The sequence below is a fragment of the Ictalurus punctatus genome, chromosome 27 (assembly GCF_001660625.3).
Source record: "Ictalurus punctatus breed USDA103 chromosome 27, Coco_2.0, whole genome shotgun sequence".
Taxonomy (NCBI): Eukaryota; Metazoa; Chordata; class Actinopteri; order Siluriformes; family Ictaluridae; genus Ictalurus; species Ictalurus punctatus.
Genome location: NC_030442.2, coordinates 2,451,566 through 2,467,500, shown reverse-complemented (window position 1 = coordinate 2,467,500; position 15,935 = coordinate 2,451,566). Strand labels below are relative to the sequence as shown.

The 15,935-nt window shown below is 47.2% G+C and overlaps 1 protein-coding gene across 4 annotated transcripts in view; it reads right to left on the bottom strand.

The window, feature by feature from the left end:
- The window catches only part of crebbpa (CREB binding protein a), a 33,571-nt gene that overhangs the window by 12,091 nt on the left and 5,545 nt on the right, over nucleotides 1-15,935 (bottom strand). For 2 of the 4 annotated variants that reach the window (XM_017458837.2, XM_017458838.2), the window contains exons 2-8: nucleotides 7,812-8,446; nucleotides 3,633-3,803; nucleotides 3,106-3,352; nucleotides 2,867-2,980; nucleotides 2,295-2,531; nucleotides 2,063-2,168; nucleotides 1,774-1,932 (exon numbers count right to left, since the gene is read on the bottom strand). In XM_017458837.2, the coding sequence (XP_017314326.1) occupies nucleotides 1,774-1,932; nucleotides 2,063-2,168; nucleotides 2,295-2,531; nucleotides 2,867-2,980; nucleotides 3,106-3,352; nucleotides 3,633-3,803; nucleotides 7,812-8,446 (1,669 nt within the window). The remainder of the gene's footprint in view (nucleotides 1-1,773; nucleotides 1,933-2,062; nucleotides 2,169-2,294; nucleotides 2,532-2,866; nucleotides 2,981-3,105; nucleotides 3,353-3,632; nucleotides 3,804-7,811; nucleotides 8,447-15,935) is intronic. The other 2 variants (XM_017458839.3, XM_047151507.2) reach the window with 1 other exon arrangement.

The window sequence follows — 15,935 nt, the reverse complement described above, 5'->3', positions numbered from 1 at the left end:
AAAAAAAAAGGAAACAGACATTAGTATACAGGTGCATCTCAAAAAAAATGTAATATCACGGAAAAAGTTGTTTTTGTTCCCCCGTAACTTTCATTTATTCTAGAGTCATTATGCATAAAGGGAAATATCTCGAGCCTTTTTTTTTTGTTGTTGTTTTAATCTCGATGCTCACGGAAATCAAAAACCCGTTATCTCAAAATATTCGAATAAAGAATTTATAATACAGACATATCGACCTGAGAAGGTCTCTAATCAGCTGATTAACTCAAAACACCTGCAGAGGTTTCCCGAGGCTTTAATCTCTCAGTCTGGTTCAGTACACACACACACACAATTACGGGGAAGATGAAAGTAGATGTTGCGTTTCATTTGGAAATCAAGGTTCCAGAGTCTGGAGGAAGAGTGGAGAGGAACAGAATCCAAGCTGCTTGAAGTCCAGTGTGAAGTTTCCACAGTCGGTGATGATTTGGGTTGCCATGTCATCTGCTGGTGTCGGTCCAGTGTGTTTTCTCAAGTCGAGAGTCGATGCAGCGTCTACCAGGAGATTTTAGATACTTCATGCTTCTATCTCCTGACGAGCTTTATGGAGATGCTGATTTCCTTTTCCAGCAGGACTCTGCACCTGCCCACAGTGCCAAAACTTCTAGTAACTGCTTTACTGACCGTGGTGTTACCGTGCTCGATCGTCCAGCCGACTCGCCTGACCCGAACCCCATAGAGAATCTACGAGAGACACCAGACCCGACGATACAGACGAGCTGAAGACCGCTATCAAAGCAACCTGGACTTCCAGAACACCTCAGCAGCGCCACACGCTGATCGCCTGCATGCCACGCCGCACCGATGCAGTAATTCATGTGAAAGGGTTAAAACCCTGACCGAGTATCAGTGCATAAATTAACATACTTTTGCATTTCTGTATTATAAAGTCTCTATTCGAATATTTAGCGCATATCTGGAGGGTAGAGCAGGGGGAAGAGCTTTCTCTTATAGAGCCCCAGTTATGGAACAGTCTTCCAATTAGTGTTCGGGACTCGGACACAGTCTCAGCGTTTAAGTCTAGGCTTAAAACGTATTTGTTTACTCAAGCTTACCCTGACTAGACTTCCTGTTACGCTAAGCACAGTCCTAATAATCTTTTCTCTCCCTCTCTCCTTCTGCCGAGCCACACACGATTTTATGGAGATACTAGAGATCCTGATCCTCTCTGCTCTCCGGACCTGCCTGATCCGTTTCGGATGTCCTACCTCTGGATGGAGCGCTCATCTACTCCAATTCCAGACTGCTGGGACTACGGCCGCTTCTAAGGCCAAACAAACTCCATATAAATCCATAATGAACTTTTTCACACTATCCGTTGTTACTCAGATGAGGACGCATTCCCTTCCGAGTCGGGTTCCTCTCAAGGTTTCTTCCTCTTAAAACATCTTTCCTCGCCACCGGCTCGCTCAATAGGGATAAATTCGCACTTTTAAAATCTGTATACCGTCTTTAAATATTTCTGTAAAGCTACTTTGAGACGACATCTATTGTAAAAAGCGCTATACAAATTAAATTGAACTGATTTCAATGATTTCCGTGAGCCGTAATCATCGAGATTAAAACAAACAAAAAAAAAGTGCTCTAAATATTTCACTTTACGCGTAACGACTCTAGAATATATGAAAGTACCACTTTTTGAATTCAATTACGGGACTTTTCCACGACATTCCGAATTTTTTCGAGTTGCACCTGTATATATTTTTATGTAAATATATATATGTTTATATATACAGGATGATGTTGGATGCTAACAGTTTGTGGACGAGGTGGTTGCGGAGGTCCTGAGTAACGTGTTCATGCCAGGCTTTTCTCACTCCGCTAGCCGACAGCGGTGCCGCCGTGGGCATGTTACCCAGAGCTCCGACTGCTGAGCCGTCTGACATCAGCTGACTACAGGAGGGAGAAGGAGAGAAAGGGGGTGGGGGGAGAGGGCGCATGTTAAAGCATCAAAATCATCTACGTAACAAAGTCAGAGTTCCGGAAACATCTGCAGAAGCGGTAGTATAGAGTAGATGATTACTTGTTGGCGTTGAGAGTGGATGGCATGTTGCCATCAGGATGCAGTTTAGCTTGATCTGACGTGGGCACGCCCATGACCCCACCGCTCATGCCCATCTGGTTAGTGCCTGTAGGGAGAGAAACAGTACCAGAGTGACACCTCATACACCGTAACGTCAGTCCATCATGTTGCAGACGGCTTACGTCTTGCGTGTGGTCAGAACGTGTCCAAGTACAAGAACGTGTGCGGTTACCGAGTGTGTTCATTGGCCTCATCTGCTGCTGGTGTTGGGTCTGCGCAGGCTGAGCGGGAGGTGTGTGTGTCTGCGCAGGGCTCTGGTTGCTGTAGGGGAGGCCGAGGGCGGCGTACGCTCGCTGCATGGAGCTGGGGTCTATAGGAGCTGGGGCGTTTAGGGCTGGAGCCGTGTTCTGACCCGAACCCACCGGACCGATCGTGTTTTGCAGGGCCGCGTTGGGAGACGTCATCATAGCTACAAAAGAGGAGTAAACGGTCAGCTTCGAGTCTAAACAGGAAAAGCAGACGACTAGAGCAGGAGGCGTAGTAGGTCATCGGTTACGAGATAAAAATTTAAACGGGAGGACTTTTCATCGCTGTTGGCGTTACACCTTGATAGGTACAAGATATTGCGAGTTGCTTACTAGTCAGTCAGTCATTCACTTCCTCTCTGGACAAAGGTTTAAAAGAAAAAAAAAAGAAGAAAAAAAAAAAAAAAAAAAAAGGGATAAGAACCAGAGAAACCAGAAACGAGAGGGAGGGGCGAGACAGGAGGATGTTTTAGAGGGAGTGGAGGATTACGAGACTCACGCTGCTGGTTGCGCTTGTCGCTGGCGTTCTTCAGCGGGAGACAGACGGGGCAGTCGTGCCGTGTGCAGTTCTTCCAGTGAGAAATAATCTGCCTCGAGGATGCACAGTGAGCCACTGCGGGTGAACACAGATGAGACCGCGAGCGTCAGAAATACAGGAAACAGAGGAACAGGAGTATTTGTCTTGTTGCTGCTGAAAAAGTGTGTGTGTGTGTGTGTGTGTTGGCATGAGAAACTCACCCTGACAGGACTTGCCGGCCTGGCAGTGGGTCATGTGGTTGAGGACGTTCTTCATGGTCCTGCAGTGCGGCAAGGCGCAGGTCCGCACCTCGCCGTTGGCTTGCTCACGCCGCTGGCACTTGTGCGCGTGGAGCAGCAGGACCAGCTGCTGCTGGATCAGCTTCCGCTTCTCCGGGTCAGGAGGGGTACCGGCGGGAACACCCTGACACCCAACCATTCCCACTGGCACCTGCTGCTGCGCCTGGGGCTGCACGCACAGACGGACAGACAGACAAGGACGCGTCAGTGCACTCGACGCTAAAACAGATTTCGGACCAAGTCACAGGAGTCGTAACGTCTGACAGATACCGCGACGCACCGTAACGAGTACGGAGTGTCTCATAGCGAACCAGGAAAGGCTGCCAAGCTGCTAGCTGACTCGTTAACGTTGTTTGATGTACAGTGTGCGAGTTTGGGTTGATGGATAAAGTGTAGGAACGAGGGTGTGTCCCGGTGAGACGAGAAACAAGCGAGCGCGGAACACTCACCATGTTCTGGACGTTCGGCACGGCGGCTCCCTTCAGATCAGCGCTGAAAGTTGGCAGGCTGTTCGCCAGTGCTGCTTTATTCTGCATCTGGGCGTTTACCCCTGCCGCCGCCAACTGCTGACCGCCCGCCTGGTACTGACCAAATGGACTGCCACCCCCGGCCATGCCCATCTACAGACAGAAAAAGAAATGCAGCATGTTGTCATAACAGAATCAAGCGCACAGCTCACGGTTCAAACGCGAAAAAGCAAACCTCAGCGATTCTGATGAAACGGTCAAATAAAACCCTCCGAATCACAACAGTGGCCGTTGTGGAAAGACGCGATTACGGCTGCGCTACAGAAACGCGGCTAACGTGATCGTCGCGACCATTTCATCTCGACGCAAAATTGACTCAGAGGAGTAAGCCACGAACGGGACCGTCCTGCTGTACAACATAACCGTATCGTCACGTCAGGTTTATCTCGTAAACGCTAAGAAGGAACACGAGCGATCGCTCGCTGGCGCGTGATTTAACCCGGCAGTCGCTAAAACTCAAGTCTAACGTTAGTCACTCAGCGAAAGTTCTCCAAACCAATCATTACTGAGGAAAAAAAAAAAAAAAAAACGTGCAGCTCTTTATTTCATAACGCTCCCTGTACAGTACACAGGCCCCTCCGAAACTACTGGGACGGCACGGCCAGTTCAATTGTTTGTGCTGTGGTTTGAGAGATCAAAAGATCTGAGACGTGAGACGAGAGTTTAGGATTTCAGCTTTTATTTTCCCGGTACTTTTTTTAAAAAAAATCTCGATGTGTTAAGCAACATAAACCACAGAGCCTTTTGTATCAGACGACCCAATTTTTAGGTGAGCAAAAGTATAGGAACAGATAAGTCGAAGTAAATGAAAGTAAAATACCACTTAACATCTGGTTGTATATCCCTTACTTGTAATAACTGCATCAAACCTGTGACTCACTGATACCAAACTGTTGGTTTCTTCTATTGTGATGCTTTTTCAGGTTTTTACCGAAGCCTCTTTTAGTTGTTGTTTGTTTGGGGGGGGTTTCTCCCTTCAGTCTCATCTTCAGGAGGTGAGATGCTGATCAGTTGGGTTAAGTTCTGGTGATTGTCTTGTCCAGTATAAAACGTTCCACTTTTCCCCACTGATGAAATCCTTTGTTGAGTTCTCGGTGTGTTTTGGGTCGTTGTCTTGCTGCCAGATGAAGTTCCTCCTGATTAATTCGGATGCATTTCTCTGTAAACTGGCAGACAATATGTTCCTGTCAACCTCTACCATCATCAGTAAAGATTAGTGAGAATGTTCCAGAAGCAGCCATGTAAACCCAAGCCTTGACACTACCTCCACCATGTTTCACAGATGAGCTTGCATGTTGGGATAATGAACAGATCCTTTCTTTCTCCACACTTTGGCCGTTCCATCACTTTTGGTGGAGGTTCATCTTGGTTCTAGAACTTTTGTGGCTCATTGCAAATTCCAATCTTGCTTTCTGGTTTGCATCTTGTGGTACGGCCTCTATATTTCTGCTCTCGAAGTCTTCTGTGAACGGTGGATTGAGATACCTTCACCGTGCCCTGTGGAGGTTGTTGGTGAGGCCACTGACAGTTGTTTTTTTCTTCACAGATCTCACAATGTTTTTGTCATCAGCTGTTGCTGTTTTCCTCTGCCGACCCGTTCGGTGTCGCTCAGTACACCAATGGCTTCTTTCTTTTTCCAGGACATTCCAAATTGTTGTATCGACTATGCCCAAAGTTTGTGCAATGCCTCTGATAGATTCTCCCTCTTTTCTTAGCTTCAAAATGGCTTGCACCCCCCCCCGACAGCTCTCTGCTCTTCATGTTGGTTTATCCCTTGTAACAACAAATGCAGTCTTCACAGGTGAAACTGAACATATGCTCTGTGCTATTTATTTTTTAAATCAAATCAACCTAACAGGATACAAGTAACATAACAAGAAACACCTGTCAGTCACGTGTTCCAGTATTTTTGCTCGCCTACATATTGCTTGGTCTGATACAAAACATGCTATGTTAATGATACTGAGTCTTTATTGATCACGTATACATTACAGCACAACGAAATTCATTTCTTCGCATACCCCCAACATGTCAGGAAGTTGGGGTCAGAGCGCAGGGTCAGCCATGATACAGCGCCCCCTGGAGCAGAGAGGGTTAAGGGCCTTGCTCAAGGGCCCAGCAGTGGCAGATTGGCAGTGCTGGGGCTTGAACCCCCGACCTTCTGATCAGCAACCCAGAGCCTTAACCGCCAAGCCACGACTACACATCTACGTATAAAACACCAGGAAATAAAAGCTGAAATTCTAAACTCCCTTCCTATATTCATCTTTTGATTTCGAACCCAAATATCTTCATTCTACAGCGGAAACAAATGAATTGGCCTTGCCGTTCCAAGAGTTTCAGGGGTTTGGTCTAATCCTCGAATCAGCTAATTAACGCGATGGAATTGGTTCGTGGAGAGGAAATGATGAAGTGTTCAGGGCAGGGGTGCTCGAGGAACAGGCGCAACTCCACGCTGGCGTGCCTCGAGCACAGGGCCAGAGAAACCTCTTGCTCTCTGTCAGCCGGGAGCCTGCTCTGAAGTGCACCCTCCTCCCCCCTTCTTCTACTTTCGTTCATCCACTTCAACACTTCCCCTCCTCCCTTCCTGCCTCCCTCGCTCGCTCCCTCCCTCCGGCAGCACGCCACCCGTTCGCTCTTCTCTGTTGACATTGCTCCAGCGGACCAGATAAAAGAGGCCAGCTGAGCGCCGCACGCGCTGCCAGCCCTCCTCTCTCTCTCCCTCTCTCCACACACACACACACACACACACAGCTTTATCCTGACCCTCATCCCGCTGTGCTTACTCATTCACATACAGATCTGTGGCACTCTTTGGCTCGTCTCCCTCATCCCTCAAGAGCCATAGCTGCCACTCCATTCACACTTCACACACACACTCAGTTCTGTTGAACTCTCGATTCTGACTCGATCACTCGTTTATAAACACGGGAAAGCCTTCAGGACAGGCGAGTTCACACTTGCACCTTTCTGTGGTGTAAGACGACGTAAAAGCCCTGCTGCAGGAAAACTAATCGGCTTCTTGCTGGAAATGCCATCGACCCGCATCGTGCCGTCCCATGCTTGGCGAGTGTTTCATTCTGTTACTCTTAAGGCGTGAGAAGAGGGGGCTCCCCGAACTGTCGCTACACACAGACTAGAGAAAGCACGGCGGCGCTCTGATGTGGTAGGAGCGGGGAGTAGACGTGTGAGAAGTGTGTGAGAGCAGCCCGACGGCTTCCGTACGAGCTTCCTGTGAAACCACAGCGGTGGCGGGTGAGAGGTAAACACCGCCTTTCGTATCGTATGCGAGTGTCGACGTGGGCGGGCGTAAGACACGACGTGCCATATGGACGCAGTAACACACCAGCGCTGAACGAATGAAGCCTAGGTGACTAATCTGAAGCCACACGGGGCAGGGATCCCAGCCGAAACACGGCCATAGGGTCCATAGCACCCTAAACCAAAGACACACACCTGACATCACAGTACATTATACGATATATATATAAATAAACTAGTACATGTTTCATTGCTCACATGCTGGCAGTTAATCCACATCAGTCAACGCTAACCTCGCTATTTGCATCTTACACAAACACTCGCAGCGCTGCTCTTCTTTGAGGTCTCTAATTTGTCCGACACGCCAACCGCGGTCATATTTACCTCGGTGGTTTTAAACAAAAGCAGAACGTCGCTCTTCACCATAATTAACCAATTAAACAGGGAATGCAGAGCGGCTAGCCCGCAGGTTACGCAACACGAGGAAAAGCCTCTCTAGAAAAATACGGGTTGCTTAATTGTTTGTGTGTGCATGTGTGTGTGAGAGAGAGAGATAACGGAGACCCAGTTCATCTGTTATCGCGTTGGGCTGCTAACAGAGACGGGAGGAGACGAGGCACTGATAGGAAACGTATAACCCCGATTACTGTGGGGAAAAAAGACACTAGCATGACAGTTGACAACATCTGCCAGCGCTTTATAGATATTTATATATATTTTTAATAAAGGCTCCAGTCATCACATGCCTGTTCTATGACTAGTCTATGTTAATGACATATTTGCACGATGCATGCTGGGTAGTTTAAACGCACCGATGGGAGGAAAGAGCGAGTCTCTCACCTTGTTCATGTTGCCTGCTTGCTGAGCGTTCATGCCCATCTGCTGCGCCCCCTGTGTCAGGGTCTCCGCAAGCACGCTGCCCGCTCCTCCCGGTGCCGCCCCTGCTGCCGCCGCTGCCACTTGCTGCCCTACAGACGCCGCTCCCTGGTACTGCATGCCCGGTGCACCCCTACCACGCCCGCCTTGCCCCAGCGTCCCGTTCATCACCTGGCCCTGCTGCTGCGCAGCCGCGCTCTGTGCCATCATGCCGTTGTTCAGCATGGCCTGGTTGAAGCTGGCGTTCATGCCCATGGCGCCGTTCCCCGGCGCACCTGGTGCGCCTCCTGCTGGCTTCGGCGTCGGAGAGGCGTGTGACGGAGAGCCCTGGCCCAGAGGGCTCTTACCCAGAGCACCCAGCTGAGGCCCCATGCCTCCACCGGGCGCCGGGCTGGACGAGTTCAGGCCGGCGCCCCTGCCCGCCTGCAGGAGCTCGGAGAGCTGCTTGTGCTTAGCGACGGCGTCCGTCTGGCCCGTTGTTCCCGCTCCACCGCCATTCGAGGGCATGGCCATCAGACCGAGGTCCCCGTTCGGGCCGCTCGGAATCAACTCGTCAGGCAGGTTGCTCTCCAGGTCGTCCCAAGACAACGAGCTCAACTCTGAGAGAAACAAAAATGGGGTTAGTTACAACAGAAAACAGGGGGAACGCCGAGGAAACGAAATACGTAGCAAAGACCACCTGATCGTCTTACGTTATGACGTGAAGCCTACGTCTTCCTGCTCGGCTGTCGTTTTACACGAAATCGTCTGTGCGTTTCAGTGTTCAGTCGAGAGGATTAATAAATCGAAACCCTCCGCTAAAATTCGGTGAACTTGCTAAAGGGGCGACTCTCACGCAATGCTACGATTGAGTTTAATCCTTGTAACAAGGTAAAAGTTATTAACCAACATGGACAACTCTCTAAAAAAAAAAAAAAAAAAAAAAAATTTATAATAATAAAATCTGTGGTGTACCTCAGGGCTCTGCTTTAGGACCGCTCTCACTACACATCTGCGATCAGGGCACGGGGGTTAAAACTTCTTTAGACTACTATAAACGTATGTAGTAGTATTGACATGCCAGGAAATTCTTTAAAATCGGTAAACAACATACGACCGTACCAGTAAACCTGCCGGTATTGAGTACACGTCTGCTAAAACGTGTGCATTGCGCTGATTGCAGGTCCGAGTCAGAGAGAACTTTGTTGAAAAGGTTGTACCAACACTCTGTGGGATAAATCCAAACCCAAATCACTGGGGCTTTTAATTTTTCAGTCTGTGGTCTGCCACGGCTCTTTAAACACGCGCTGTGTGCTTTCCTGCTCGTGCGATTTAGATGCAGCGCATGTAGTGTGAAGCGTCTGGCAGTAAATGAGGGCACGATCTGCCCGCCTCCCAAAGTAAACACACACACACACACACACACACACACACACACACGTCAGCAGGTGCTCGACACGAGCGACTCGAGAGGAGATCATCTCTTCCTCTTTTATCGGCCTTACACACACGCCAGCACACAGCCCTCTCTTTCATTCATTCACACAGCCCTTATCTCTCCATCTTTGTGCTGAATCACTCCTTTTACAAGGCACTGAGGACTTGAAGCGCGCACACACACACACGCGCGCATACACACACACACACACACACACACACACACACACACACACACAGCTCAATCCCAGGCAGACACTAGAGCTGTCCTACACACAGTTCTCTCACTCACACACACACCCTGGAGCAGAGCCAGGAGGCACAGCATTGTTTTGGTTTCAGAAGCCACGTGAAGCCCTGAGTCCCAGCATGGCGAAGGGGAGGGAAAGAGAGGGTGATTCTTGTCATCTTCTCTCTACACCGACTCCATGCCTTCTGGCTTTTTCTTCCACCACAACACTCACGTCAGCACTCTCTCCACCACTAAAAAAAAAAACCCCTCTCTCTCTCCCCCCGCAGCCCCCCTCTCGGTCACTATTAATGCTGGCTAGTTGTAAGCTACTCAGGAAGAGAGATCCCTCGCTCTCTGCTTCGACTACTGTGCCTTTCTCTGAACCAGACTCTCTCCCTCCCTCTTTCCTTCTTGTTTGGCTCCCTCCGTCTATAAATAAGCACGCCGGGCAGCCGCAGCTGTCGGTCGGTGGGACCGTGTGATGGTCGGCCGTCTGAGCTGGAACAGGTGCGGCACGTTCGGGGTTTCGCTCACTCGCTCGCTCGCTGCAATCACTTCATTTTTTCCCCTCCTCTAGATCCCCGGTGCAGACCAAGGGCCGTTGCCGTGACTACAGAGCCGTCAAGACTCCAGAAATGACGTTTGGAGAACACAATGGCACAAAGTCTCATAACAGCTCATAAGCTGGGCAAAAAAAAAAAAAAAAAAACACACAGACCAGAGCAGCCATGTCTGTGATTGTGATGGCGTGAAGATTTCAGGAAACGCTGTCGTTTGGTCAGAGAAACAAAATGCTGGTTTAAAAAAAAAACAAAAAACAAAAAAAAAAAAAACGCTGAGACTCTGAGATCTAAAACGTGCTTACTTTCAGTTCCGCGCTGGTGCTATTTTCGAGTACCAAACCTCACGCTCCTAAACACCTGAAAGACACCTGTTCACGGCTGGCTGCCCGGCCAGTGAAGACGGTGCTGATCCTCAACACAACGGTGCGGGGAGCTGCAGATCGAGCTACTCTAGAGGAACTCTCCCGACCCTGAACTCCACGCTGCGGGTTTAAACGCCATTTGGAGGAGCGTCGACTTTTCCTTCAGGAGACGACTAGTGAACGTGAGCTGCAATTCGCGGCGGCAAACACGACGTCCACTTCATCACGTTACACACAGGCAAGACGTCAGCATCGAGCAGTACTGATCACCACACACACACAGAGCTGGAGACGGATGGCTCATTTCCCGGCTGGAACACCAAGCGCCAATCAGCAAAGACGAGTGACATGAGGGAAATACAACCAAAACCACCATCCTCCTCTACATATTCATCCCTCCATCCTTTCATCCATCCCTCTCTCTCTTTCACCTTTTAGCGCTCACTCCCCGTTTCCCCTTTGCTGTCTACTGGTTTCCTCTCTGTTGCTTTCTCTTTGTCTCTCTCGCTCATCCCCACTCAAAAAAAGGAAATTTAAACTTTATTTTGTTTCTCATCTTGTTTTTGACAATAATCCGTACCGTATTTGTGAAAGAATACTGGCAACACTTACTGGATTTATGGTCGAGAGTCTATTCTTTTCACCAAAGAACCTGTTTGAGATTTAATAGAAACAGATGCCTTGTTACATTTATTTGGCTTAAGGTGCTCTACAAAAAAGAAAAAAGAAAAATCCATCAAACTTATGCCACTTTTCTACTGTAGGAACTTTCCCCAGGATCTAGGGACTTTTTGAGGTACTCGGTGTGCTTCCACAGCAGGAACCAGGGTCTAAATTAAGTTCCAGGTAAAATATCTACCCTACTTGCGAGGTAAATGGTCTGCATATAGCACTTTTATCCAAAGCGCTTTACACTGTGTCTCATTCACCCATTCTCACACCAATGGAAGCAGTGTCTCGCCCAAGGACACTTCGGCATGTGGAGTCACGTGGGCCAGGAACCGAACCGCCAACCCTACGATTAGTGGACAACCCGCTCTACCACCTGAGCCGCAGCCGCCCGAGGTGGGTGGGAGGTGGTACTTTTTCAAAAGCCAGGAACTTTGCGGGGGTGAGACTTGGGTGCGGAATGTGCTGATTGGTTGAGTGCACGCAGCATTTTTTCCTCCTTCCAATCACCATCCTTAAAAGTCTGTTGCAGTGCGTACAGTAACAACCGTTTCTTGCGATTCGACTCGACGGAGTTTCTTAAAAAAAAAAAAAATACGACCGACGGGACCGAGTACGAGGTTCAGGCCTCATTAAGTATTCGTGCCGAGGACGAAATACAGCAGGAACTGGAAACGGTGACCCGCCACGAAAAAGTTGTTCTCACGGGAGAAGCTCGTACGTGAGCGCATTCGTCTCGGCTGTCTCCGCAACAGCTGATCAAATCCGTTCGCTTACTTTAAGTTTTCCGTTATTACATCGTTAAAATCAGCTTACTTTGTGTCAATAATCGGTCCAATTGCAGCATACTTCGAGGCTTCATATCCACTGTCGCGTGCAGTCAAACGTCAGTGGACTAATTTGCATAGTCTTCACGGTACTTTAGACAACGATGGAAACGCAGACAATAAAGGGCTGGAGGAACCGGACGGTCAATTTGAAAAAATCTACTGGGTTTAATTGTTCTGGGTAACGTCGGTGGAAAACCGGCTTTATTTGCTGCACCTGAGCCTTTCTATGATGAGGAAAACCCTGAGTGACACAGTCTGAAACCCCCTTGATGACCTCTGATGGTTGCGTGACAACATATCCGACACTTCCACACTAAGACTGTTCTACGCCGTCACTTACTGTTAGGGTTGTCACGATACCATCAACGTATCTTACAATGCTATACCAGCTGAAGTATCACGATACCAAGTAGTATCACTACAAAACGCAATATCGTGTTAGCTCATTGTTCAAATCTACAAAACGTACCAAATTTACAGAAATGCACAGGTATCAACGAAACAAGACCGACCGGATTTTCCTCTCAACACCTTATCCATAAGAACGGATAACCAGCTACTGGAAAAACTCTCGAACAATCAATCGTACAATTGGCAAGCGATTAGTTCAATGTGCTAGATATTTCATCTACTCTTCCACAGAGCAAAGAAATCACGCAAAACGGAAAGATTCCTCAGAGCACCGAAGACCAACGCAACATTCAGAACAAATAAAGAACACGGCGAATTTTACAGGGTTGGCACAGACGCTTCGTGACGATGTTCCAGGATTTTCGTTCACGATTTTTGTTTCGTTTTCGAGGACTATACAAGAGATCGTGTCGTACCAAACCGAGTACGAACCAGTGACTGAAACGCGGCCCATTAAAGAGACTACGTTAACCAGCGGTCACTTCCGAGCCATTCTCAAGCCGCTGCTCTCCAATGCTAAAATCCTGATCTGTAATCACGACGTCCTCTGACGAACATTGCCACGCAAATCAGTTAAAGACGACGGCTGTGCTGCGATCCGGCGATATTTACACATAAAACGATCACTCGGAGAAAATTAGACGCGGACGTTATACCAGCTGTATATGGCTGAGACTAGGGCTGCACAATTACGGCCAAAATGATCATCACGATTATTTTGATCAATATTGAGATCACGATTGTTGATTGATAATATATTTTTATTGCACTTTCACATTCAAATAAACAGATCGCTGCTTTCACCTCAACGTCGTGCTACATTCCTGCTGATGTACAAAACTTTGCATCAAATTAGACGGCTCCTTAAAGTGCATCATCTCGTAGAAGCAAAATATCAATAAAACTGTACCCAAATTATAGGATACGTAAAAATAAAAATACCGTCAACCAAATGAAAACAATTCAGGCGTATGTAGAAAAGACAATAACGGTGTTTACGGGAGAGTCGCAGACAGATCACCCAATAGAGCCGTGACGCAGCGACGACGTCATTTTGTACCGGAACCCGGAAGTTATCGTCACACCGGTTCCCTCGACAAAAACCCAACAGGATTTTCACAGACTTTTCACATAAACGAACTACACCACAGTCGCTCGACTTCACCACGTCACCATCAGCGAGCTTCAGAGAACTTTTCCAAACTTGACTTAAAACATTTTCCATAACATGGATTTACTCTGTGGATGAATCTTCATCCACCAGTTTATCGGCAACGTTTTTTCCTGTTCGGCTTAACCTTCCTGTTCCTGTTTAACGTCCCCGACAACGTCGGTAGTGCCATTTAGCAACATGTCAGTGTCATGATTTCCTCTCGCACTGGCACTGGAGCACGAGGCGTACTTTCGGAGGTTTTTTTTAGTGACACTGACTTCGTTTACTTTCTACATGTGCAGTTGTTATGATTTCTGTTCTGTCTCCGCCCCTGTATTGCCATTGGTCGTTCCCGTACGTGTCGTCATCAGCCTCAGCTGTTTTGTGTTCACCCTTAATTACGTTCGTCATTTAAACCCTTCATGCCTCACAGTTCGACGCAAAGTATTGCGCGAGTTTTCCGTATACCAAACGTTTGTTCATGGTTTTGATCTTATTCTCAACCTCGCTGTTTGATTCTTGTTTACGCGCGTTTGCCGATCGCCTGACCTTTTACCTGTTTTTGACCACGTTGTCGTCTCACGTTTTGGATGCGTCTGCCTCTCTTCAATAACGCTCATCTGCACTTGCATCCGTCCTAAACCCTGATCACGTGACAGTTAGCAACTGCCTTTTTCAATACACGTAAAAGCTTTTTAAAATCACGAGTGGGGTCTTACTGCCGTATTTTATGTCGTAAAATAAAGCCTGAAAATATTTTGAGTAGACCTGCAACAACTAATCGATAAAATCGATAATGAAAATCGTTGTCAACGAATCTCATTATGGATTAGTCGGTCGGCGCGTGGCACAGGGCACGTTTACTCGTTACGAAGCTTTGTCTCAAATGAAGTAGTGTACACTTACACTATGCACTACCGTCTAGTATGTGGGTTTTAAAAAGGTAATATCATCTCAAATAGATCACTAGCGGGTTTTTTTTTTACTAACTGGAAGTATAAGCCACGATGGCGCATGACGTCATACGCACGCTAGCATTAGCGGACACCCAGAGTCACCGTTAATGACTTTCAGTTTACTTTCTTTAGCGTTACCTTTTATTCCCAACATGACCTCAGACGGAGGCGAAATAGTCACGTGACTGAGAAAGAAAGTGTGTAACCTCCAAGTCGGGGGGGGGGGGGGCATTTTAAACACCGCGGAAATCAAACTGATGCATGAGGACAAACTTACGTTTATATCAAAAATGCTCCACGTCGCGGATCGCGCTCTGTGCAGACGCGGTGATACAGAGCGGGAGCGCGGGTAAGATCTGTAATGTCTAATTAAAGCACTATGATCAAAAGTAAAGAGAAGTAAAATAATATTCCTAAAGACAGCAAGTAACAGAAACCACAAGGGGTAGTGAAAGTGAGCTTTATTATTAATTTAGGACTGTAGATTAATTCTGTGCATCCATAAAAATAATACATAAATACTATAAAATAATACATATACATACGCATACTACATATACATTACATTTTATATATATATATATATATATATATATATATATATATATATATATATATACATACATATACATATACATATACATATATATATACACACACATATACACACACATACTACACACACATATACACACACATATACACACAAACAATTTACTTTATAGTACTTATGCATCATTATTTTATGGATGTACAAAAAGCACCAAATTAAACTACAGTCCTAAATTATTAACATATATTCTGGGGTGTGTGTGTGTGTGTGTGTGTGTGTGTGTGTGTGTGTGTGTGTGTGTGTGTGTATTGGGTTCTTTTCTGTTTTGGACAAACAGTTGTGTAAAGTTTTAGTCTGAATTTATATTTGTAACACTCAGTTTGCGGATTTTATTTTAAAAAAAGGGCTCTGAAAGTTTGCCCCGCCCCCACCCGATTAATCGGAAAAATAATCGGCCGACTAAACGATTCTCAAAATAATCGTTAGTTGCAGCCCTAATTTTGAGCTTGTGTTCACCACAGACCTTATTTCAGGCCTTTAACCAAAATCCCTCACTGACCAAGTCATTGACGTTGGGATGGACTCGGAAGCGCTGAAACGCTAACTCGTTGCCGGGTTTCAGCGCACAAAACGACGTCATCCCTGCGCCGAAGTTTTCTATGAGCGGAGGACGAACTTTAAACATCAATATCGCAGTCGATCGTGTTCGTGTAATTGTGGGCGGTCAAAATCCTAATCGAGATCGATATTCGATTAATAGTGCAGCCCTATGTTGAAACGACAATGCCGTGTGACTTGACTTTGACAAAGGGCTCCGTGATTCAATGTTACGTTGCGTCGTGGGATCGAGCCGCAAGACCGAGCTCCCTGTTTACGTCATTACGAACACCCAAATGACAACCGGTCTATAGTTCGATAGATAGCTGGAACGGCGGAATAGTGT